This window comes from Heteronotia binoei, chromosome 5, assembly GCF_032191835.1.
Source record: "Heteronotia binoei isolate CCM8104 ecotype False Entrance Well chromosome 5, APGP_CSIRO_Hbin_v1, whole genome shotgun sequence".
NCBI lineage: Eukaryota > Metazoa > Chordata > Lepidosauria > Squamata > Gekkonidae > Heteronotia > Heteronotia binoei.
Genome location: NC_083227.1, coordinates 125,800,288 through 125,825,175, shown reverse-complemented (window position 1 = coordinate 125,825,175; position 24,888 = coordinate 125,800,288). Strand labels below are relative to the sequence as shown.

The 24,888-nt window shown below is 43.3% G+C and overlaps 1 protein-coding gene across 1 annotated transcript in view; it reads left to right on the top strand.

Annotated features, from left to right (window-relative positions):
* Nucleotides 1-24,888, top strand: part of SLC6A7 (solute carrier family 6 member 7) — a 45,314-nt gene that overhangs the window by 492 nt on the left and 19,934 nt on the right. Inside the window, exons 2-5 of the mRNA XM_060240319.1 lie at nucleotides 13,508-13,691; nucleotides 19,386-19,517; nucleotides 21,612-21,846; nucleotides 23,927-24,065. Of these exons, the coding sequence (XP_060096302.1) occupies nucleotides 13,508-13,691; nucleotides 19,386-19,517; nucleotides 21,612-21,846; nucleotides 23,927-24,065 (690 nt within the window). The remainder of the gene's footprint in view (nucleotides 1-13,507; nucleotides 13,692-19,385; nucleotides 19,518-21,611; nucleotides 21,847-23,926; nucleotides 24,066-24,888) is intronic.

Below are 24,888 nucleotides of genomic sequence, written 5' to 3'. Positions count from 1 at the left end.
TGTCATTTCATAAGGAGCTCTTCTCTCTCCCTTTTAATTAGCAAGTTCGGTAAACACAGGAGCCATGAAGATAATTGGATGCTCCCGTTCTAGCCGTCCAGCCTTGCGTGGTGAATGCTTTTTCTAAAAGGCAGGTGTTTCTCTCTGCATGATTCATGTTGTGTCTGAGGGGGAGAGGTGTGGTGAAGGTTCAGGTGCAAGGTTCTCTTGCCTGTGGACTTTTCATCAATCATATCCAAGGGATAACAGGTGCTCTTAGGGCATGGCACAGAAGAAGGGAGCAACAGTGGGGAGTGCTCAGCAGCAGCCTGCCCATATAGCAACATGAGTTTTAGGAGCATTGGGCAGTTACTTACTTTGGGGTTTGCCAAGGCATAAAAGTGAGCCAAATTTGTTGAGCCTCTCTGCACTGCTTTCCAAATCTAGCCTTGCGTCATTTGGAGAATTCTTCCCTCTTTCTTGCTATTTCCTGATGGTCCTCATGGTAATGATTTTCCTTCCACATCATACATAGACACTATCTCTGCCCCTTTTCTCTTACTCTGAAAGTTCTTGGTTTCTTTCTCAGGGCCCACATTTTTTTCTTTCTTGGCTTCTTGTCTTGGACCTTTGTGAATTTTTGGCTAGGATTACCTTAGATCATTTCCAAGACCAGGTCTTCAAGAATGGGGGAATAAGTACAGACGTTCTCTCTGTTTCTGTCTCCATCTGAAGAAAATGAAGCCCCTTCATATCAGTGGCTAAAGGAGCTTTTAGGAGTATTCAGCTCCTGTGAAGTCTCTATGGTCATGGGACAGCAGGGTACCTCAGTATGAGAAGATACTATTAGGATGGCATGGAATGGATGGAGTAGACAGGTTTTCACTTTCTAAATAGTATACTTTATCACAGGAGATACTTTCTAGAAATGTATGAAACAGGGGAGGAGGAGACCAGAGTCAGTCACCAACCCCTGGCCTGCAACATCTGTTTAGTCTGGCTCTTGCTCAAGCCAAATTCCCTCTCCAATATGAGAACACTTCCAGATTAACAGATTAATGCCCCTTTCCTGAACATGAAAGAAAGCCTTTGCTACACATATAAAACAAGAAACAGGCATGATGACCAACATGTGCTGTGTGGTGCTGGAAAGAAGTGGCAACAAATTCAGGTGATTCCTGCTGAGGAAACTCTGGGTTCAGAGTTTGCAAAGTCTTTGAAATAGATCGGCTGGCCAGTCACTTCCATGTCTCTATCCTGTGAGCTTCATAGCAGGCCCAGCCATTGTGCTAAAAGGAAAAGGAAGCAGAGACCAGAAGCTCAAGCTACCTGTGTACCAGGGTTGCCAGCTCTGGGTTGGGAAGTATCTGGAGGTTGAGGGGGGGGGGGGCAGGGAAGGCAGGGTTTGGTGAGAACACAATACTCTAGACTCCATCTTCCAAAGTGGACATTTTTTCTAGGGCAACTGACCTCCGCAGTGGAGATAGTGTAATAGTAGGAGCTCTCCAGGCTCCACCTGGAGGCCAGCAACCCTACAGCATACAAAATACAGCTATTGCTCGTCCTACAAACAGTATGTTGACATCTTGTCAGGTTCTCATACCCTAATAAGTGCGTGTGTGTATTAAGTGCTGTCAAGTTGCTTCTGACTTGTGGCGACCCCATGAATTAATGCCCTCCAAAATGTCCTATCATTAATAACCCTGATCAGGTCTTGCAATCTGAGGGCCCAGTTTCTTTTATTGAGTCAAATCCATCTAATTTTGGGTCTTCCTCTTTTCCTGTTGCCTTCAACTTTTCCTAGCATTATTGTCTTTTCCAGTGACTTTTGCCTTCCCGTATGTGACCAAAGTACAATAGCCTCAGTTTAGTTATTTTAGCTTCCAGCAAGAACAGGCATAATTTGAACTAGAACTGACTGACTTAGCTTTTTGACAGTCCACAGAATCCCTACAACTCTCTTCCAACACCAACCCTAATGTGTATTAGTTTTTGTGTAGTCTGAACGACTTGGTGTCTTAGTTTGGCTTCCTACATCAGTTCCCCCTCCTCCTATGGTGGCCTGCCAAACATACAGAGAGCTCTATTAGATTGCTGCCAAAGAGGCAGGGGTGGGGCTCCAAGGGAAGCCCTCCTGGTTCTGCTTGGTGTGTTGGGACAGTGAAAGAGCTCTTTCAAAGCACATCTTCAACAGCCACTGTCAGACATTTGCTGAGATCACATAGCAACAAAAAGGCATTTTGCTGCAGAGTTTTGGTATAACACTGAACTTTGGCTGTGGAGTAATTTTCAAGACAGTTTCATGCCATCCATGCTCCAAGTCTCATTTCCGCCCCCCTTTAAGTTTTGAGACATCAAGAAAAAGCTGTTTCCGTGCTACTGCTGTTGAGTTCAGAAGCCACTGGCCCACAGGATGGCTTGTCACTAGGGTGCCACCAGGAGATGTTTGAAGGCCTCTATTAGATGGACTGAATAACTCACAATATAATCTGAACTATAGAATTGTTAGAACCCTTACTGATGTCAGCTTTCTCAAGAAATCACAATACTTTTGCAAGAAACAAACACAGAGACATGGAGATCTGTAATTTGTGTGCTGATCAGTGCCATTCTAAGTGTGTTAGCATCATCATCTTTGAAATAAGTAGCCATCGTGATAAACCACTAGTAAACCATAGGTGCAGCCTGCCTGTAAATAACAGGTGCCTTTAATATGAGACTCCCTGCTTTGCTTTCTTGGTTTGTACTATCGCAGGGAAAATCGAAACTAGGGAAACAGCATGGGTATGATATCTGTTATAATATTACGATACTGTCCATGTCGAGTTCTCCTTCTTTTCCCATAATGTATAATTTCAGAAATGAGTGACTGACATGTCTTCATTTGCATCATGCACTTCTCAGTCCAACTTCAGACACAGCCAAAAATGTGAATTGGGAGAAGACTAGTTTCACACTGTGGTGGAAAAGGGAGTTCTGGCTTTCAGTGGCAAACATGTAATCACCATGATGCTTAGTGCTGGACTTAACTGCCGGGTCAAAGTATTAAAAAATGGAATTCTCCTATAACAAGATTTTGTAAAGTACTGAGAGGAAAAATACACTTTGAAAAAAAAATTAAAAAGACAGTTGATTCTTCCAGCTGGCGGCTTGTGACTCAGTTGTGACACAGATGTATTTCTCAGAGTGGAAGATTATCTTTCTGAGCCACTCATTGTTCTGAGTGTGGCATGCAACTTCTGATCATCGTTAGGAAAAGAAAGGCCCAGGGAGCACTCACTGGAGAAGACCCTGATGCTGGGAAAGACAGAAGGCAAAAGAAGAAAGGGACGGCAAAAGATGAGATGGCTGGACAGCATTACTGATGTAAACAAATTTGAGCAGACTTCGGAGGATGGTGGAAGACAGGAGGGCCTTTGTCCATGGGGTCGCAAAGAGTCAGACTTGACTGTGTGACTGAACAACAAAAAGTGGTGCTTACACATGTTCTAGGGTGCCAGACTCTAGGTGGGGCCTGGGGAATCTTCCAAAATTCAGACTAGACTGAAAATGGAGGCTTTGGAGAGTGGACTTCATGGCATTGAATCCCACTAAGATCCCTATCCTCCCTGGGCTTTACTCCCAAGTCTCCAGGAGTTTCTTATCCTGGAGCTGGCAACCCTACTTCCTCCTTCTGCCACTAGTGGCCAGGGGGTACTGGGCAACCCTAAATCATTCTCCTCATTTATTTTGTTTACTTACCTACCTTTATCCCTCATGGGGAGCCAAAGAGGCTTACATTATTCTCTTTTCCGTCATTTTACCCCTCAACATCCCTGTGAGGAAGGTTAGGCTGAAAGTGAGCAAATAGACCAAGCTTACCTAACAAGTGGCCTTGACAGAGTGCCCCAGGATCTCCCAGATCCTAGTCCAACACAGTAAATGCTATACCACACTGTCTGTTACCAGAAAGGGAGGCTATCACATTCAACAGCTTATATATTGGAATAATTTGAATGTAAAAGAGTATCTAATGATGTGCCTCCAAGTCATTAAAAGGTCAGCTACAGCAGAACCATTTATGAAATCTGGCATAACAAACTTAGATTAATGTTGAATATATCTTTAACAACAGACACTGAAATAGATACATACATTTTGGCAGTTAAAATGGATTTTGTCAACTTTTTAAAAGTTGGTAATTATACAAAAAAAAAAAAAATATTCAGATCTACTCCAGAGAAGCCACATAAAAATTGATTTACCTGGCTGAGATTTAAGTCTCATGAGTCATCTGCTGAAATTCCTTGAAAGCTTATGTTATTTTAAATGCATACCATCAGCTCTTCTTTTAGCTTCTTTCATTAAAACAGACAAAATATTTTTTTGAAAAACTAGTTTCTGTCTCCCCCTCTATAAATAACATATGGAATGAAAGACTTTAGTATAATGATGACACCCAACTCTATCTGCTTATGGATGGCCGTCCGAACTCTGCTCCTGATGAACTGGGTGAGGCTTTGCAAGCCATGGCTGGTTGGTTGTGCCGGAGCTGACTGAAGTTAAATCCATCTAAGATGGAAATCCTGTGTCTGGATCAGGAGAGGGCAGGAAGTGGGATCAGGCTCCTGCCCCTCAATGGTACTCAATTAATGCCATCAACAGAGGTGAAGAGTTTGGGGGTATTCCTGAATACCTCTTTATCTATGGAGGCCCAGGCTGCCACCACTGCAAGGGTCGCCTTTTTCCATCTGAGGCAAGCCCAACAGCTGGCACCCTACCTCCCCCCTCCCTTGATCTAGCCACAGTGATTCATGCAATGGTCACCTCCAGATTGGACTATTGTAACTCTTTCTACGTGGGGGCTACCCTTGATCCTGCTCCGGAAACTCCAGCGGGTGCAGAACGCTGCAGCCTGGTTATTAGCATCAAGGCCTATACAAACGTGGATGCATCTGGTGCTCTGCAAACTGCACTGGTTACCCCTGAAGTACCGGATCTGTTTCAAGGTGTTGGTCCTTACCTTTAAGGCCCTTTATGGCCTGGGGCCTGCATATCTCCAGGATCGTCTCTCCCCATACGGACCCTGAGGTCAGCTGCACATCTTGTGATCCCTGGTCCTAAAAACGCCTGACTGGCTTCAACAAGGTCCAGGGCCTTTTTGGTTCAGGCCCCCACCTGGTGGAATGAGCTCCCACTGGAGATCTGGGCCCTGTGGGACTTAGCCAGGTTTCTAAGGGCCTGTAAGATGGAACTCTTCTGCCAGGCTTTTAATTAATCCAGCAGGTGTCCCCTGAAGTCATCGCTTCCCCCAGCACCTTACCATCTAGGTGCTTAAGTTATGTTGGATACTATTTTGCTAATTCTGTGATTCTGTAATTTTACAGATTTTGTAATTATGATATTGTCTAGTCTGGATGTGGTTTGTTTAATGTTTCTGTAAGGTTTTTAATGTTGTAAGCCGCCCAGAGCCTGCTTGTAGGATAGGGCGGGGTATAAATTGAAAAATTAAATTAAATTTTCATATTGGCTCTATATGCACAACAATTTCTTTGTGTGTAGCCTGATCAACTGATTCCTAAAATCTTGGTTGGGCAGTACATATGTGTCAGAGGTGTTATTCACCCTCACCCTTTTACACCAGATACCCTTTTACTACCATGTCCTGACACCCATCAAATGCTGTTCAGGTAGCACCAGGTTTTCATCATTGCTTCATTCTTTCTAATATTTTCCCCTCTCAACTGTCAGCCGCTTATTGCTACAGTTATTTTCCTGCCCTGTACTATGGCCATGCCAGGCCTTCATAAACTCAAGGCTTCTAGGGGGGAGGGGGGAAACCACAATAGAGTCTGAAAGCTTCCCTCCTGAGGAGCATATGCCCGAATCTCCTTTCTGCCTCCCAGCAGGGATAGGAAGGGAGGAGAAAGGATGTGCATTATGTTTATAGTCTGAGATAAAAAGCTTCTCACACTAGTTTGCTATTCTAAGCGACAGAGAAGTGGATTATTCTTTTTTTCCCTCTAGAACCAGAAGCATGACTCTAAGAAAAACTAAAAGCAAAGATGATGAGAAATCCAAAGGGATTTTTTTTTTTAAAGGAGGATTTTAATAGACCACATTAATCCATAGCATATGCTTAGTAGCTGCTGGCTAGAGCCAGGAAATTGTGGGATAATGCCTTCATTAGATGACCAACAGTGTAATCCTAAACAGAGCCCATTGACTTAAATGGATTTAGTAGAGTGTAGCTCTGTTTAGGATTGTGCTGCAATTTGCACAACTGCAAACACTGATAATTTTATTCATCTCTGCCAATGGTTAATTTCCATGGAGTAGTGTTGGAACTCCTATGAAAATTACATTCACAGATATGGATATAGCATAACGTAAATACAGAGGGTGTGAATGGAATGGGCTAGTTACTCACTGAGGAGAACCAGTGCTTGGTTCACCAGGTTAGGAATGAATGGAGAGTCTTGAGTAAAACAAGCAGCCATTTTTTTTTCCAGCCTTGAGTCAATGTGGGCATAGTAAACGCATCAATTACCATTTAGGGTTGCCAGCTGGGGGTGGGAAATTCCTGGAGGTGGAGCCTGGGAAGGGCTGAGTTTGAGGATGGGAGGGTCTTCAGCAGGGTACAATGTCATAGAATCTGACCTCCAAAGCAGTCTGGGCTTCATGGTGATCAAGGCATAAGGAAGTGGCTGCAGCTGCACTTCTCAACCCACGAAGGGCACAAGATGCCCCAGGAAGAAGTGGGGAGGGGTGAAAGTATTTTATTTAAAAAAAAAACCCCTGTGCCATCTTTCCAGCTAAATAGGGTGCCCCGGGGATGCATACTTAGTCTGGCTGTTCAAAGGCTGACCAGCAGTCACTTTCGAGGCTGAATGCCATGACTGTGCTTTCCCCCAGTTGTGGGGCAGATGCACCTGTGGGCACTTTGGACATGTGAAGTTAGCCTTGCCTAAGGTACCAGATAGTCTGGGGCTGAAGATGAGGGAGGTGGCTCACTAGTTTTGCAAGTCTGCAAGACTTTCCCCTTATATACACATACATTCCCTTTGGGCAGGAGGGGGAAAACATGGCCCACTTGTGAACCTCCTTTTTTTTTTGGCCACTGTGTGACACAGAGTGTTGGACTGAATGGGCCATTGGCCTGATCCAGCATGGCTTCTCTTATGTTCCTATGTTCTTATGGCTGTGGGTTGAAAAAGAAGCATGGTTTGAATCTTCATGAATTAGCCATGAAATAGTGGCACTGATAAGAAAGTCACAGTGCTCCCTTGCACAGAGTGTTTTCATAGGTGAAGATCTATTAAAAAACTGAAAGAGAGGAGAGTGGGTGGGGAGATTAAGAGTAAGTAATTTTGGACCATAATTTACAGTATATTACTAATGGAATTCAAGAGAAATTACTGTTATGATATTTTATTGCCAAGCATGTGCTAGATAAGAAATCAAAATGCTTTTTCTTGTACAGAGAAGAGTGTTCTTCTCACTTGTGCAGAGAGAAGGGATTTTTTTTTTATTTTTAAAGTCCATTTGAATCACATAAGTGTTTTGAGAAATGGAGGGTTTTCTTCTTCATATGATTTATTTTACAAAGAAATTGTTATCTATATAGTTCAAGTTTATGTGTGTGCACAAACACACTGCCTTGATCAATGTAGTCCTGTTGAAGTTCTTATTAATGTTGCCAACAACCTGTAGAAAAAAATGGTTTGTCCCATTAAGAGAGACTAATGTGTAGAAATTGACAGCTGAAGCTTTTCATGGCATGGAGGTAAATAACATCACCTGGTGAACAACATCCTATTAAGCCTCTGTCAAAGGGACAGGAAACTTTTTCTTCAGGAAAGTTGGCAAGTCCAGTTGATGTGATTTTGCCTGTCCAGCCTTGCATAAGGGGAGACCAGGCTATATACGTTCATCTTAATATGCATGATCACCATTTTGTGTGCATAAGGCAATATGTATTTTTTTAGATTCAGTACACATGACTGGAAATGGGTAGTGAGTTTTTCCATCAGGCCGCGTTGGAGCACCAAAATCATAATGACTGAACTGGGTTCCTATCTAAATACTCATGGTATAAAAATTGTTCTAAAGACAGGTAAGTAGCCTATAGCATGCATGATAAACAGTGCCATACATGGCCATTTTGCTTGGCAGGGCAGCTTCCTTGACCCACTCCAAAAGCAAGCTTGTTGCTGACCTGGGACAGGACGGAGCTGAGTTCTGGTAATTCTTTTCAGTCTTGGAGTGGTGAAGTCAACAACACATGCTCTTTCAAGACCACCTGATAGCAACAATGGCAGACACCTTAACCATTGGTGCTGCAGTGCAATGTACGCAGTATTGCTGCTCACTGTCCTGAAACTGTGAAATGGGCACAGAAGGTGTTGATTGCGCGTGCTGCTACCTCTCTCGGGATCAGAAGTTGTGACACCTGCCACTCTTGGGTGTAGCAACCTCTGTGGCAGTGGGGACCAGGTCTGCTTGAAACAGCAGCAGAACTAAATGCTGGTTGTACCCAGCCCTAACCAGAAGGTTGCCTACCATTCCACAAGGAATTGTGGCCAGTTGCTGGCTGTTGCCTTTAACCAGCTGGCATTAGGGTTGCCAAGAAAGATTTTCAGGAAGCTGTTGTGAGCTGTGATCTAAGCACGGGTTCTGGATTGAAGGATAAACGGCCAAGTAGAAGTGGTAATGAAACATGATTTAAACCTGAGACTTGTGTAGCTGTACCTGTTGGATTGAGGACTGCTACCTCAGGAATGAATCATAATTACCAGTACTGTCTGCATCTATCAACAAGGAGGAAATAATTGACAGCAGAATTTGGTACCATATTTCTACAAGTAACCAGAGTTGTATCAACTATTGGAATTTTGTTTATGGACTTTGGACTAATGAGAAGTTTGTATAGAGTGATTGGTGTACAAAGAATTATGAAGAAATGTATAAGTTAAATGTTTAAAGCATTTATTTGCAGCATATAATTACACAGTGTTTGTTGTGTGCTTTACTAATCTGTACACTGTGGTTTCTGGTTTGCTTAATCATCAAGTGGGGGTAGGGGATCTCCTGGTTTGGAGGCCCACCTCCTGCTTCAGGGTTAGCAGAATGTGGGTGGGGAGGGAAATGTCTGTTAGGCACTCCATAATTCCCTATGGGGACTGATTCCCATAGGATTTAATGGAGAATCGATCAGTGGGTAACTGAGGCTCTTGGGGGCTGTTTTTTTGAGGTAGAGGCACCAAATTTTCAGCATAGCATCTGGTGCCTCTCCTCAAAAGGACCCCAAAGTTTCAAAAAGATTGGACTGGGTAAGTCCAATTCTATAAGCCCCAAAAGAAAGTGCCCCTATCCATTATTCCAAATGGAGGGAAGGCATTTAAAAGGAGCATGGTCCCTTTAACTGTGATGGCCAGAACTCCATTCAGAGTTCAATTGTGCTTGTCACACCCTTGCTCCTGGTTCCACCCCCAAAGTCTCCTGGCTCAACCCTCAAAGTTTCCAGATATTTCTTGAGTTGGACCTGGCAACCCCCCCCCCCCCCCGCCCCAAATACTTGCTTCTGGGCTCCATTGTTCAAACACCCTGTGAGAATTTTGCTGAACTCTAAGATTTGACAAATTTGCTAATATTTTTCCCCACAAAAAATGGGAAAATAATCAAAACATATAAAGCAGACAAATGGAAATCTTCATCGTGCCACTGTGGCCATATAGGAGAAAGTAATTTTAAAGTATGATGGGAGTAAGGTTTTATTATTACTGCTAAAATATGACTATCTAGGTATTTGGATTAAAAGCATTTAGATATGTGTTCTAATGTAAGTCATAACCACATGAACATATTTATCATTCAAAGGCTTAAAACAAGTTTGAGTCCAGTGGCACCTTTAAGACCAAAAAAGTCTTATTCTGGGTATAAGCTTTTATGTGCATGCACACTTCTTTAAATACCATCGTTTAGTTAAATTAATCTAGTATGGGTTTGTTGACCTTCTTGGTGTTTTGTTTTGGTTGTATAGACAAACAGACCGATAAGAGAAGCCATCTAATTTCCTGTTTCTGAGTATTTTAATGAAGGCCTTGTATTGTAATGGTAATCCTTGAAGGGAAATGTGGAAGTGTCAGTGGTGCATTCCCAGTAGCTTCCTGCAAATTGACTTCAAAATGTTAGAGCTGTTCTATCCTAATATTTACTTTCCCATTTATTAAGGCTAAATTATTTTCACCCCATTGGATTGTATATGAATGTGTATTTTTATGTATTTGTCTGCCCACATAGCAGGTTTTTAGATAGGAGTTATGTTTTGTAAATGCATACAGTTGGATTGTGTTTATACATGGAAAATACATTTTGATGACATTCTCATATGTCTTATGGTTGTCTGCTACACTGAGATACCTGATGCCTGTGGCAGTAGATACATATATATAATGAATGTGTACCCATTTCTGTCTAAATTATACTTTTTTTGTTGTGGATATACAGAAAAAAAGATATTGGATTTATATCCCACCCTCCACTCCAAATCTCAGAGTGGCTCACAATCTCCTTTATCTTTCTCCCCCACAACAGTCACCCTGTGAGGTGGGTGGGGCTGAGAGGGCTTTCACAGCAGCTGGCCTTTCAAGGACAACCTATGGCTGACCCAAGGCTATTCCAGCATTTGCAAGTGGAGAAGCAGGGAATCAAACCCAATTCTCCCAGATTAGAATCCATACACTTAACCAGTACACCAAACTGGCTCTCAGATAGAAGTCAAGACAGGCAGGCAGGCAGGCAGGCAGGCAGACAGACAGACAGACAGACAGACAGACAGACAGATAGATAGATAGGAGGCCCAAGGGTGCGTGGCACCCCAGGCAGGCCCCCCCTGCCCCCCCACAGCGCTTCAACTCTCCCGGGTGCCATGCTAAGGCACAGCGCTTGCCCACCCCCTCCTTTCCTTCCCTTCCTGTCCCATCCCGTCGCCTCCCCGCCGTGCAATCACAGCGGTATACTGTCATTATGTGGGGGGAAGAGGGGACAGGACAGGATGGGGAGGGAGGGGGCGGGTGGCGGCAGGCAGGTGCGTGGGTGGAGGAGGTCTCTGCATGGCACAGGCACACGGGAGCGGGAGGCAAAGGAATGGGAAGGGAAGGGAGGGGTGGCAGCAGGCAGGCACGCGGGTTGAGGAGGCAGGCACGTGGGGGGTGGGGAGGCGAAGGGAAAGGAGGGGCAGGCAGTGGTGGTGGGCATGCAGGTGGATCCATAGACATTGGAGGCAGGCAAATAAGGCTCTTGCCTGGGGTACCAGGAGGGGGGGAGCCCAATTCGGCACCCCCACCCTCCCGGTGCCCCAGGCAACCACCTAGTTTGCCTAGTGGAAGAGCCGGCCCTGGATGGATGGATAGGTAGATAGATTGACAGATATGCAGCCCTTTGTCTATGTGCAGAGACATGTACATGCAAGCAAAAGAACATGTAACATATGGCATAAAAATCTGTACTTAATAGTTAGGCCAGTTTCCTCACACATGCTTCCTTCAACTGAACAAACCCTTTGTCTCCATGGAAACTGCGAACAAGAGGAGCATTGACGCTATATAACTGAAGCCTGCTGTGGTAGAAAAAGGAGAGTCAGAGCTCAATGTGGGTCAAGGCTCAGTAGAGCTCAGGTTAGAATCCTGGTATATATAAGTGTAGAGAGATGAAAGTACCCCAAGCCACTGCATAATACCTTACAATTACCACTGAGTAGATGTAGCCTGTCCTCTCATATCAAGGATTTTAAGAAAGGGCCTCCGGGTTGGAATGTGTGGTTTCCAGACAGGCTCATTTTTTTTCAGAAGTTCAGCACTGAAAAGCAAACAGCTCATACTGTCTGTTAAGGTGTACGTGACTGCCAAGAGAGGCCATGTCAAAGGAGGAGTATTTTCACAGCACTGTTTTTGGGGGTGGGGGTACCTTTGCAAGCTAGGAGATTCTTAAATTGGCTATGGAAGCAAATGCATGTTTGGAGAAGGTGAGAAGCTTCTCTATCCCTAGGAAGAGATGTGACCCATAATTTTTTGGAATATTCTTAAGTGACATTATTTTAACATAAAAACAAAGTCTGAGACCAGTGGCAGCTTAAAGATGCCACTATACTGAAACATAGTTCTGCTGCTTCATACCAACATGGCTACTCACTTGAATTATTTCAACATGAAATTTTTATACACATGCTAAGTTGTTTAAGGTGGGGTCAGAGTAGAAGAAGATTTAGAGTGAAACTATATAGTGCACATATTTATGTAACACCCCTACCACTTCAGGAACTGTGCATAATGCAGTTGCTGAGACTGTGATATGAAAGGGGAGACCAGTGTAAGGGGAAGTGGGTCATTCTAACTCTTGCCCCTTGCACTGTTTTCCTTCACTGAACAGGAGGAGGAGATTAGATTTATACCCTGCCCTCCACTCAGTGTCTCAGAATGGCTTACAAACTCCTTTCCCTCCCCCTCCTCACAACAGACACCCTATGAGGTAGGCAGGGCTGAGAGAGCTCTCAAAGAACTGCTCCTGAGCAGAACAGCTCTGAGAGAGTTATGACTTACCCAAGGTCACTCCAGCAGCTGCATGTGGAAGAGTGGGGAATCAAACCCAGTTCTCCCAGATAAGAGTCCCCATACTTAACCACTACATCAAACTGTCTCTCATTACTACACCAGACTGGATCTCATTACTATCCTGAAACTGCTTTTACACACTATGGAGATCTTGTACAAATTTTTCCAGAGCATAGGGCTGCCAACTCTGCTTTGGGAAATTCCTGGAGATTTTGGAGGTAGATCCTAGCGAGGGTTGAATTTGATGAAAGTGAGGGACCTCAGCAGGGTATAATGCCATGAAGTCCACCCTCCAAAACAGCTATTTTCTCCAGGGGATCTGATTTCTGTAGTCTGGAAATGAGTTGTAATTTTGGGAGATTTCCAGGACCCACCTGGAGACCCTAGGTTGCAGGGGGGGGGGTTCCCCAAATTGTCAGGCTCCTGGAGACTACACCACTCTTGTGCTCACCACATACATTTGTCTGCAGATCTTTCATCTGGTACTTCTACATGGTCCCAGCTGGGATTTGGGCCTGCTGTAAACTCATATGCTTCTGAAGGTCATTTTAAGGAAGGGGGCACCAGCTGTATGAATCAAGGATGCAGCTTCAAGGACTCAGAGCAATTGTTTGAACAGAGCCCATAGAAAAATTATGTTTGAGGAGGCTGCAAGTTGATATACGAATTCTGTTTGATGTGTTTGATTTGGGTTCAAAACATGAAAATGACAACTCCAGGCTATACATATACTTGTCAACCAACCCTAGAGCAAACTATGGTTGTGATTCAGTGGAGTAAGTGCTGATCATGTACAGTCTATTCCCACTTCTGTCAAATTCTCTTCATCTTTCTCCCTTTTTTCTGTAATTCTTCCTCATTTTCCCTTGCATTTCTTTCTCCTTGTTTTCTCACTTGCTTTTCATTTACTCCTTCCACTTTCACTTTTTCCTCATCAGCCAATAATCCCAGATTTATTAATGACCCCAAGTGATCATGGAGATGGTGACCTGGAAATTGGGCATCCTGAAGACAGAGGGAATTGGACAGGCAAGCTGGATTTCCTTTTGTCCTGCATTGGATACTGTGTGGGACTGGGAAATGTCTGGAGGTTTCCGTACCGAGCATATACAAATGGGGGAGGTAAGAACAGAAATATACTGTTTTCTCACTTGTTTGGGTTATGGCCATGTCTGTGAAGGCTTTAACTCCACACTGAAAGCTGACAAAGGAAGAGGGCAAATAGGATATGTCCATCTTTTGCACTGCAGTATTGTCAATATGGCAGGCATCAGAAATGAGGAGTGATACTGCATGGGAAAGGAAGGCCAATACTAGGAGTACCAATATCAGCAAGCACAGCAAAATTACTGTCTGTTTGCCTGTCTCAATTTGACTTGGAGCTCCAAAATGGTGAGTACATTCCTTCAGGACTGGATTTGCCAAAGAGAAATACCAACTGACACTCTTTTTGCAAATTGTATAGCTGTGGGAGATGGTGACACACATCTCATCCAAATTTTATGTACTTCTAAAACAATCAAACGGGAAGGAGAGTGGAGTTTAGGAGGACCCTAGGAATGAACATGATGTTGAAGTGGTATCTAAACTATTTTCAGGATATGAGCCTGACTTTATAGCACTTCGTTTCACCAACATTCTATTGTGGAAACTCACAACAGAAACTGACAATTATAAATTCACCCTTGAAAAATGTAGTTGTAAGGTTTTGCTTTGGTTTCTTCTCCCCCCTCCCCCAACTCAGTGCAGGATGAAAAGAGCCCCGTCCCTATGCTACGCATCATATTCTTGGGCTGCACTCTTGTTTAACCCACTCTACCTGCACACTCTTTATGGGTTCTGCTCATCTCACACATTTTCCCAAACAAAACAGGGAGTGGGGGGATTTTTTTCTGTGCTATTTTTTTTTTAATGATGAGATAAATTGTCAATTCCACACAGGTTTGTTTGGTGAAGAACACAAAATGGAAAAGAGAAATCCCATCTGCCAGTGAATTGACCAGCAATCTGTATTAATTATTTACTCTTAAGCAGGCTCTGGCTTGATGCTAGATACTTCTGCCAAATGCCTCATGAGTTTTGGAAAGCAGTGCTTGAGGCATCAGTAGGAGGCATGCATCCTTCTGAGTCAGTGTACAATGCAACTTGCATGATTACAGGATGTAAAAGGCCACTTCACTCCTGGAGATATCATTTTCTCCAATGCAACCAAAAACAGATTTATGGATTTCAGGACTTCACCATGCAGTGCACATTTCTGGGAACACTTTTAACTACTTAGTTGGGTATCAGCCCAGGGTACCGAGAGAATTAAGAGAAATAATTCTACTCTGCTTCACTGAATTTTCTCGTTATTTTATAAATTGGTTTTGACAGTTCTTTTTAAAAAAAAATTACATGTGTTGTTGATGTTCTCTGGCAAGGTGGCTGACAGTGCAATTCTAAGTACAGTTGCACCTGTCTAAACCCATTAACTTCAGTTGACCTAAAAAGGTATAACTCTGCTCAGGATTGCACTGTCAGTTTCACTGAAACAGAAATTGAACCTTTCATGATAACAGAAAATCCTGAGAAGTGCTTAGCATCTGCCAGAAAGGCACATTTGAGAATGTGGGAAATATAGGTCTCCTTTTGAGCATTGGGACTGATTGTATTCTTGGCTGAAGCATTAGCATTTCACCTATCTCCAGTTATGTAGAGGATTAAGCTTTCACACTGAGATCTTTCTGTATACTTCAAGTACACAGTGGCTGTCAGAATAAAACCCTGTAGCTGTTCTGTGTATTAGGGCCTAACTAAATGATAATGCTTTCTCCAGGGTTCTGACTGGATCTGATCAACAGATGTGATCTGGGAGTTGTGCTTCCTAGATGGGCCTGAATCAGATTGAGACCGTAGCATGTGGAGAGGGGGAAGTCTTTCATCTGCATAGGGTTCCCAACACTGGCTAGGCAAATGCTGGCAGATTGGTTTGGAGGGGGAGAGAGCTTGGAATGGGTAAAATTTGAGGAAGTTGTAGTATGACTTCTGAATGGAAGGAAGGAATTGAAAAGGTGTGCCGTCCCTTTAAATGTGATGGCCAGAACTCCCTTTGGAGTTCAATTATGCTTGTCACAGCCTTGATCTTGGCTCCACCCCTAATGTCTCCTGGCTCCACCCCCAAAGTCCCCAGATATTTCTTGAATTGGACTTGGCAACCCTAATCACTATAGAGGCCATTTCTGCCACACACCCCCCCCCCCCTCAAGTTCTCAACAGTAGAAGATTGCCAGGCCTGGTTGTTTGGGAAGGTTATCCTCACTTTCCCGATCTGGTGTGCTGCTAGGGCTGCCAAGCCCCTTCTACGGGTAGGGATTACCTGCCCCTATCTCCCGCATCTGGTGGTAGGAAAACTAATACAAAAATTATTGTGATATCAGTTCTGGGGAAAACCTTGGAAGTGCTGTCAGCAGGGGTGGAATTCTAGCAGGATCTCCTTTGCATATTAGGCCACAAGCCCCTGATGTAGCCAATTCTCCAAGAGCTTACAAAGCTCTTTCTTGTAAGCTCTTGGAGGATTGGCTACATCAGGGGTGTGTGGCCCAATATGCAAAGGAGATCCTGCTAGAATTCCACCCCTGGATGTCAGTCACCTCTAGGAGTCAGAGAGTTTCTAGTGATTCTTAGATAAATACAATCTCATTTCTCAGTTTTCCATAGAAGTGACATCACATTGTCAGCCCAAAGGCCTTTTTGTATTATTTTCTCCCACTGCTGCTCTAAGAGGCAGCAGGAAATAGGAGCGGGGAACTCAGGTTGGGTAAATGGCATAAAGAGGCAGGCTTAGGCTCCCCATGTGCCATGGTCCTAAATTGAATATGGCCTTTGTGTGCCTATTAAGGTGGAGCCTGGAGTTATCCTGGCATTACAAATGATCTGCAGTCTACAGATAACAGTTCTGCTGGAGGAAATGGCAGCTTCATCTGTGGCATGGCATCGCATCCATGCTGAACTCCCTCTCCTTCCCAGACTCTGCTCTCTTGGGACACTGGCCCTAAATCTTCTGGAATTTCACAAGACAGACCTGGCAACCCTAAGGGAAGCACAGAACTCCTGGATTACTCTGCTGACCCAACCCAGAAATATACTCTGAAAAAGTCTATTGTATAGGTAGGCCCACAGACCCAATATGCCAAGAACTAATAACAACAGTTCTCACATCACAAGACTATAAGAAAATGGAAGTTAATATGAGTTGGCTTGCTGCTGTTGTGATAAAGTAAAGTTGCCAAGTTGCACCCCAAAGGTATGCATAGTATGCTTAAAACTACTGACTAACCAAGAGGCAAACCAAACAAACCAGCACTGTGTACAAAAAAGCTTATTATCTATAACACCATAGCACTCCCAAACAGCAACAATATATTTTCAATACAACATACAGTACACTTTATTCAGAAATATATTCACAACAATATTCCAAAATCCTCAGTCCAAAATATCCAGTAAAATTCTTCAAAGTTCAGTGTTTCCACAGATGTCAAGTTCTAAAGTTCCATGGTTACAATGTCACCAATTGAATGAACAGCAGCAGCTCAGGCTTGTTGAAGCTTCTTAGTGGCAAAAAGGCAACTACATGCATCCCAGATGAAAACACATGTTCTTCATGGTTGCAACAATCATGTATGTTTCAACTGGAACTGATAGAATACACAGAGAGAGAGAGAGAGAGAGAGAGAAATTCAATCGCATCTAGGTAGTGCAGTCTCCCCACACGGGTTGATGAGCATTGGATAAGTAGTTTTTAAAAACTGATCAACAATAAATTTTATATGTGGACTAGCTGTCATCAACTATCACAGGCAAAGAGGTTCTCATATCCACAACAAAAGAACATAAGAAAAGCCATGTTGGATCAGGCCAGTGGCCCATCCAGTCCAACACTTTGTGTCACAGAGTGGCCAAAAAACCCAGGTGCCATCAGGATGTTCATCAGTGGGGCCAGGACACTAGAAGTCCTCACATTGTTGCCCCTCTCAAGCACCCAGAATACAGAGCATCACTGCCCCAGACAGAGAGTTCCAACAATAAACTGTGGCTAATAGCCACTGATGGACCTCTGCTCCATATGTTTATCCAATCCCCTCTTGAAGCTGGCTATGCTTGTAGCCACCGCCATCTCCTGTGGCAGTGAATTCCACATGTTAATCATCCTTTGGGTGAAGAAGTACTTCCTTTTATCCGTTCTAACCTGACTGCTCAGTAATTTCATTGAGTGCCCACGAGTTCTTGTATTGTGCGAAAGGGAGAAAAGTAGTTCTTTCTCTACCTTCTCTATCCCGTGCATAATCTTGTAAACCTCTATCATGTCACCCCTCAATTGACATTTCTCCAGGCTAAAGAGCCCCAAGCATCTTCATAAGGAAAGTGTTCCAAACCTTTAATCATTCTAGTTGCCCTTTTCTGGTCTTTTTTTGAGGTGCAGTGACCAGAATTGTACACAGTACTCTAAATGAGGCCGCACCATTGATTTATACAGGGGCATTATGATACTGGCTGATTTGTTTTCAGTTCCCTTCCTAATAATTCCCAGCATAGCATTGGCCTTTTTTACTGCAGTCGCACACTGTCTTGACATTTTCAGTGAGTTATCTACCACGACCCCAAGATTGCTCTTGGTGAGCATTCTTATTATAAGACCACAGACAAACCAACTGCACCTGTGACTACAACAGTCTAATACATTAACAGTACAGCACACAGTTGCTTACAAAGTGCATCTTGCCTTTAAGAAAAACTATTCAGACAGCATACAAGATTTATATATTTACAGAATGGAGGAAAGATCCAACGGTAAATTCAAGCCATTTGGTGTTAGCATCTGAAATATGAAAAAGTAAGCTTTCTTGCATAACAAAGTCCTGGTACTGTCCTGCATTTTGTATGGATAAGCATTTAATTTATATAAAATGCCACATCTTAGGTCTTCAGGTGTATGTTTGAACTCTACAGAATGGGATACTATCAGAACATCAAGACTTTTATTATGCACCCTAGATTTGTGCTCAATGACCCTAGTTTTAAAAGTTCTCAAACTAGAATAATAATGTAATATAGGTCACATGGGCACTTTAAAATGTATTATCTTTTTTCAATCAGAATTGGAAAATTGAAATAATCTCCACATGACATTGTGATGGGTAAACTCATTAATTTCTAAAGTTAATAAATGTATTAAACATTTTCCACAACAAAAATGCCCTTTTGGGAAATAGAAACCAGCATGGTCATATTTGTGAATATCACATCTCATCAGAGAATCCCTTATACTTTTAGTTTTCCTCCCTCCTATTTTTGGAAAATTATTAGAAGGAAGGCTACTGATTATATGCCAATGCTTATGAAAGAATACTTCTAATTTGACTGGACATAACTGAAAACTGAAAAGCATAAATTAATGAATTATTATAAACATCTTGCGCCTAATCCCAAGGTGTTTATATTGGCATATAATCACTACCCCAGATTTCTGTTCATCATAGAAGACAGGAAGGGATTCCATGACAGGAATGGGGAATGATTGGTTAAGAGAAGCTACCCTGATTCATCTTTTGCTTTGTTGGCAATTTTAAAGATACAATGCAAACCTCCACATTGCAACCTGGTAGCCCTAGTGATGAGGATGAGACAGGTGAGGTATTAACTATAATGGCCATTCACTTTGCTATCTGTGCCCCCAGATTTCCAAATAATGCCTACTATTTACATATTTAGAAAATGTGTGTGCCAGAGACCTGCTCAACCACTGTTAGTTGGGTAATTCTATTTTTCCTACAGGGGCATTCCTTGTTCCTTATTTCATCATGCTGGCAATATGTGGGATTCCCATCTTCTTTATGGAGCTGTCACTGGGCCAGTTCTCAAGCCTGGGACCTCTTGCTGTTTGGAAGATAAGCCCACTGTTTAAAGGTATGTAATGCAGGGCTCATCCGCCTCAAAATCTTCCTCAATGTGCTGCAGGAAAGCAGGATCACCCATGCAAAGGCAGTAACCTTGTGGTATCACCAAAGCAGGTGGAATAGATGGTATGAAGGGATCAAGGTGGAAGCAGTGAGGCTGAATACTCTCTTGCCATTTCAGAGCATATAAAGATACAGACATGATTACTGGACTGAGAGTGGGACCCAACAAGAGTTGAAAGAAAAGAATTTAGAGGAAATAAGTGACTGACAACTAATGGCAAATGCAGCCATTACAGCACCCACAAGTCTAACCCCAACATTTTAAAGCCTAATGAGAAGATTTTAAAATACTTTGAGGACCTGATCCTGACTGGGCCAACATCATGACCCAGTCACCTCCCATGACTTTTCAAGAGCACTCTTATCCTTAGAAGCATAGAATCATACAGTTGGAAGGGACCTCCAGGGTCATCTAGTCCAACCCCCTGCACAATGCAGGAAACTCACAAACACCTCCCCCTAAATTCACAGGATCTTCATTGCTGTCAGATGGCCATCTAGCCTCTGTTTAAAAAACTCCAAGGAAGGAGAGCCCACCACCTCCCATGGAAGCCTGTTCCACTGAGGAATCGCTCGAACTGTCAGGAAGTTCTTCCTAATGTTGAGCCGGAAACTCTTTTGATTTAATTTCAACCCGCTGGTTCTGGTCCTACCTTCTGGGGCCACAGAAAACAATTCCACACCATCCTCTATATGACAGCCCTTCAAGTACTTGAAGATGGTGATCATATCACCTCTCAGCCGCCTTCTCTCCAGGCTAAACATCCCCAGCTCCTTCAACCATTCATCATAGGATGGTCTCCAGACCCCTCACCATCTTTGTTGCCCTCCTTTGGACCCGTTCCAGCTTGTCTATATCCTTCTTAAAATGTGGTGCCCAAAACTGAACACAATACTCCAGGTGAGGTCTTACCAGAGCAGAGTAAAGCAATACCATCACATCACTATACTTCTGTTGATAGAGCCCAAAATTGCATTTGTCTTTTTAACCACCGCATCACACTGTTGACTCATGTTCAGCATATTATCCATTAAGACATCTAGATCCTTTTTGCACATACTACTGCTAAGACAAGTCTCCCCCATCCTATAACCATGCATTGGATTTTTCAACATGTAGTTTTTATACACATGCTAAGTTTCTTCTCCCTCCTCTTGTCCTTTCAAGAGTGCCTCATGCATTTTGTCAAGAAAATCCTCACCTTCCTTTACACTGCAGTGCGGACAATCATGCCTCCAGTCCCTGTATCTTCTCCTCCAGCAGGGACACTAACTTACACTTTCTGCAAGTGTAATCCATGCTACTCTCAGATAGAAATACAAACATCCCACAGTCTTTACACGTCACTGCCTCTGCTCCCTCACCAGCCATACTGCTGCAATCCATTTCAAAATTTTCTTTATCTTCACTTCTCTTTAAATCCCACTACCAATGGTCTCTTGAAATTACTTGTGAGTAACTATTCACCTTTCTACAGAACCCCCAGGCTAGACCCCCACGCTAAGAGCCACAGGCCAAGAGCCCTTTGGCTCGTGCCAAAGGCTCATGCCTCTGGCAAGGATGAGCCTGCAAATTAATGGCTCAAGTTCCCACCCACCTCTGACTCAACAACCAGACTTTTCATGTGTCAATATTGCCGTACCACACCCCAAAGACTATTTTGGCACTGAAAAAAATACTTGTGTGGTAGAGAGCTCCTCATCCCTGGACACTGCAAGCCTAATCAGGATTGGTCTTGTGGCATTTTAAAACCACCACTTTAGGCTTTAAAATTGTGGTCTTGTCCACAGGTCAAACTTGTGAATGCCATCATCTAGTTTGGCCTTGAGGGATCACACATCAAAGTAAATGAAGTAACATGTGTGTGCTCTCCTCGAGAGGTCAGATACCTAAATGTCTAGCTATGGCTGCATCTGATTTGCTGGCAGTGAAATGTTTATCATGAACAGTGCAACAGATTAGTGGACTAGATCCCCTGGGTGATACCTAACAACATTGTCATTAGCTTGATCTCTTTTTATGATTTCTTCTCCTCTTTAGGTATTGGCATGGCTACAATCCTGATTGTCTCTTTGGTGGCCATTTACTATAACATGATCATTGCCTATGTTCTCTTCTACCTCTTTGCCTCATTGACAAAAAACTTGCCCTGGCAGTACTGTGGCAACTGGTGGAACACAGACTTATGCCTGGACCACCACGTCATGTGGACAGGGAATGGTGCTGTCCCACTCAACATCTCTAACACTGTCAGCCCGAGTGAAGAATACTGGAGGTAAGAAGGCTAGAAAACATTTTTTTAAAATGTTTAAACACTTTTCATTTATGTTTCATCTCAAGGTACTTTCAGCAAGATACCCAAAATGACACAGACAGAAGGGACCAAGAAGGGTTACATAGTTTGTAGTAGACTGTGGGGGCAGAATAAAGCAATTATAGATTAAAAACAATTGACCTATGATGACATTAATGTTGCCCATAATAGATTTAATATTCAGTTGCAGACAAGATGGCAGAGCAGGTGGCTTCATAGAACAATTACTGCTGGTTCTGTAGTACAATAGTACAAGCAATGAAACATTCTATGGACTAAATGTTCAACAGCAGATGCTTAGGTCTTCTGGTCATGTTTAGCAAATTCCTATGTGTATAGGTTGTTTTTCTCTCTTCCCTATTCATCCTTCTTATGATAACTGTGGATTAGCAGATGAATGGGATTATAAATACAGTTATCACTTTAAAATGCAAAATCATATAAAGAGAGAATGGAACATTGTTTTCAGCACACTGAAATGAGAACAATATTTATTTTCCTTGAAATGTATCCTATGGGGATCACAAGATTAAAAACTGTCAATGTGTTTCCAGAGTTACTTTGGGCTGTAAATTTAAAGCCTACTTTACACAAGATGAGTTTACATCTTTTTTTGTGTGTACATTGGACTGCACCATCAAATGTGATTACTACTTGTATCTGTTGCAAGACTTGCAGTTGGAAACCACAATTTCTAGTTTTTCCTTGTGGAGAGGTTTTCCTTACCATCAGGTCACAGATGATTTATGGCAACCCTGTAGAGACATTCAGAGGTGGTTTGCCATTGCCTGACTCTGTGTAACTACCCGGGTGTTCCTTGGTAATCTCCAGTGTTCAGACAAGTAGCCAGAAAATTTGGAATGGAGGGGGCCCAGGAGAAAAAAAAATTGCTGGGGGGTCATGGGGCTTGGCTGCTTCTTCCTTCTAGTGGTCAGCCCGCCTGGCCCCACCTGTCTTTCGCACTCTCTCTCTCCCTGCCTCTCTCTCACTCTACCCCTCTCTCTCACTGCCGTGCTCTCATCTTGCACTCTCTCTCTCTCTCTCTCACACTGCCACTCTCCTGCTCTCTCTTTCTCCCCCTCCCTTAGACAGATTTGCCTTGCGGTGAGTGTGGGGGCCAAGCTGCTCCTCAAGTGGTGGGGAGGGAGGGTGGTGGTGGTAGAACAAGAGGTTGCTGGTGCTGCCCCCGGAGCCCAAGTTCCTTGGTTTCTATCTCTGCATGAGAGGGAGGAACAGGCCCGTAGCCAACGGAGGGGCCCTACAGAGGGAAGGGGGGTTAATAGAGCATCCTGGCCCCCCGGACCCTCCGTAGCGATGGACATGTCAGTGTTCCCTCTAAGCTGAGTTAGTGTGAGCTAGCTCAAAGTTTTTTTAACCTCTAGCTCACACGTTTTTGTCTTAGCTCTGGAAAAATGGCCCCAGAGCAAACTATGCAGTAGCTCACAAAGTAGCATTTCCCCCCAGAAAACTCCACAGCTTAGAGGGAGCACTGGTCTCCCATTCAAATACTAGCCAGTGTTGACCATCCTTAGCTTCTGAGATCTGAAGAGATCAGACTAGCTTGTGCTAGCCAGGTCAGAGGTGGTGAACATACAAATGTCAAACATAGATACATCTTCATTACACATGTAAGGAAATGTTTGTTGTGTGCACCAGCTATTATAACTGCAATACATGTTACAAACTCCCTACAGAAAAAGCATTTGTGGCAAAAAATAAAATGAAATCAACCCTGCATGTAGATGCACACACGTGCTCATCAGGCATGCACCTATGACACACATCCTAGGGAATGATAATTGGCAGCTGCTTCCTAAAATGTGTATGCATTGCAGTAAGTACACACAGTGAAAATTTATTATTTCCTTGAAACAGGGAACTGCAAAATGTGACAATCTGCATGCAGTGCAGATGCTTTGTGGTAGAACAGTTCTCAGCATCTGATGACATCCACAGTGACTTGGGAAGGAAAATATGGCCTCATTTGTATTGACAGTAAGTGGTGCTCCTGCAGATTAATGGCTTTTCTTTTTTGCCCCAGTCGTTATGTCCTGCACATCCAAGAGAGCTCGGGGATTGGGGATCCTGGGAGAATTCGTTGGAATCTGTGCCTATGCCTCCTTCTTGCCTGGGTCATTGTGTACCTGTGTATCCTAAAGGGAGTCAAATCCTCTGGCAAGGTAGGTGCAAATTAATGCCTTGCCCCAGTATGTGGGAAGCTGCATGAATTTAATTTGGTAGCCATGAGATATACCAGGCATGTCAAACATATGGCTCATGGGCTAGAACTGACCTGCTCAAGGCTCTTATCAGGCCTGTGAGCAACTGGTCATTACTTTTATTGCCAAATGACAAAGGCTGTGCATTATGCCCCTGTATACTGTTCCAGTGCTAATGGGCAGTGGAAATGAGCAGGTGAGCATCAGGGAGATAATTTAAGGAAATACTGTAAGGTTTTGATGTTTTAAGAATGTATTTTGAGTAAAAATAATATTGTTATTTGGATTTGCTCATGTGCTTTATAAAGTTTGTCTTTCCAGTACCTGGCATTACATTTCATGGCACACATGGCCTGGCCCAACAAAGCCCTCGTAACAAATGAGTCCAGTACCTCTGAGCTAGACACACTTGTCCTCTGTTAAATAATATAAACAATATAACTAGGATAAAAATGATATTGAAAATACAAACACAAATTCCGTTTTTGAATTCTAGGACAGGACAGAAATGGTAAGACCATCCTGGATATTATTTATTCACTCCATTTATGCCCTGCCACCTTTCTCCCAACAGGGGTTCAAAGCAGTTTACGTTCATTTTGTCCTTAGGAGATTTGAACCTGGAACTTCCATATCCTAGTTCAACACTCTAGCCAGCCACTCTACCACACTGGCTGTCAGGAAAGTCAGGGTCTATGCTAACTTCTCCCCCAGACAAATTCAGTGTCCAACAAATTGGATTTCTATAAATTGTATAGAATTGTATAAGTAATCTGATGGAACA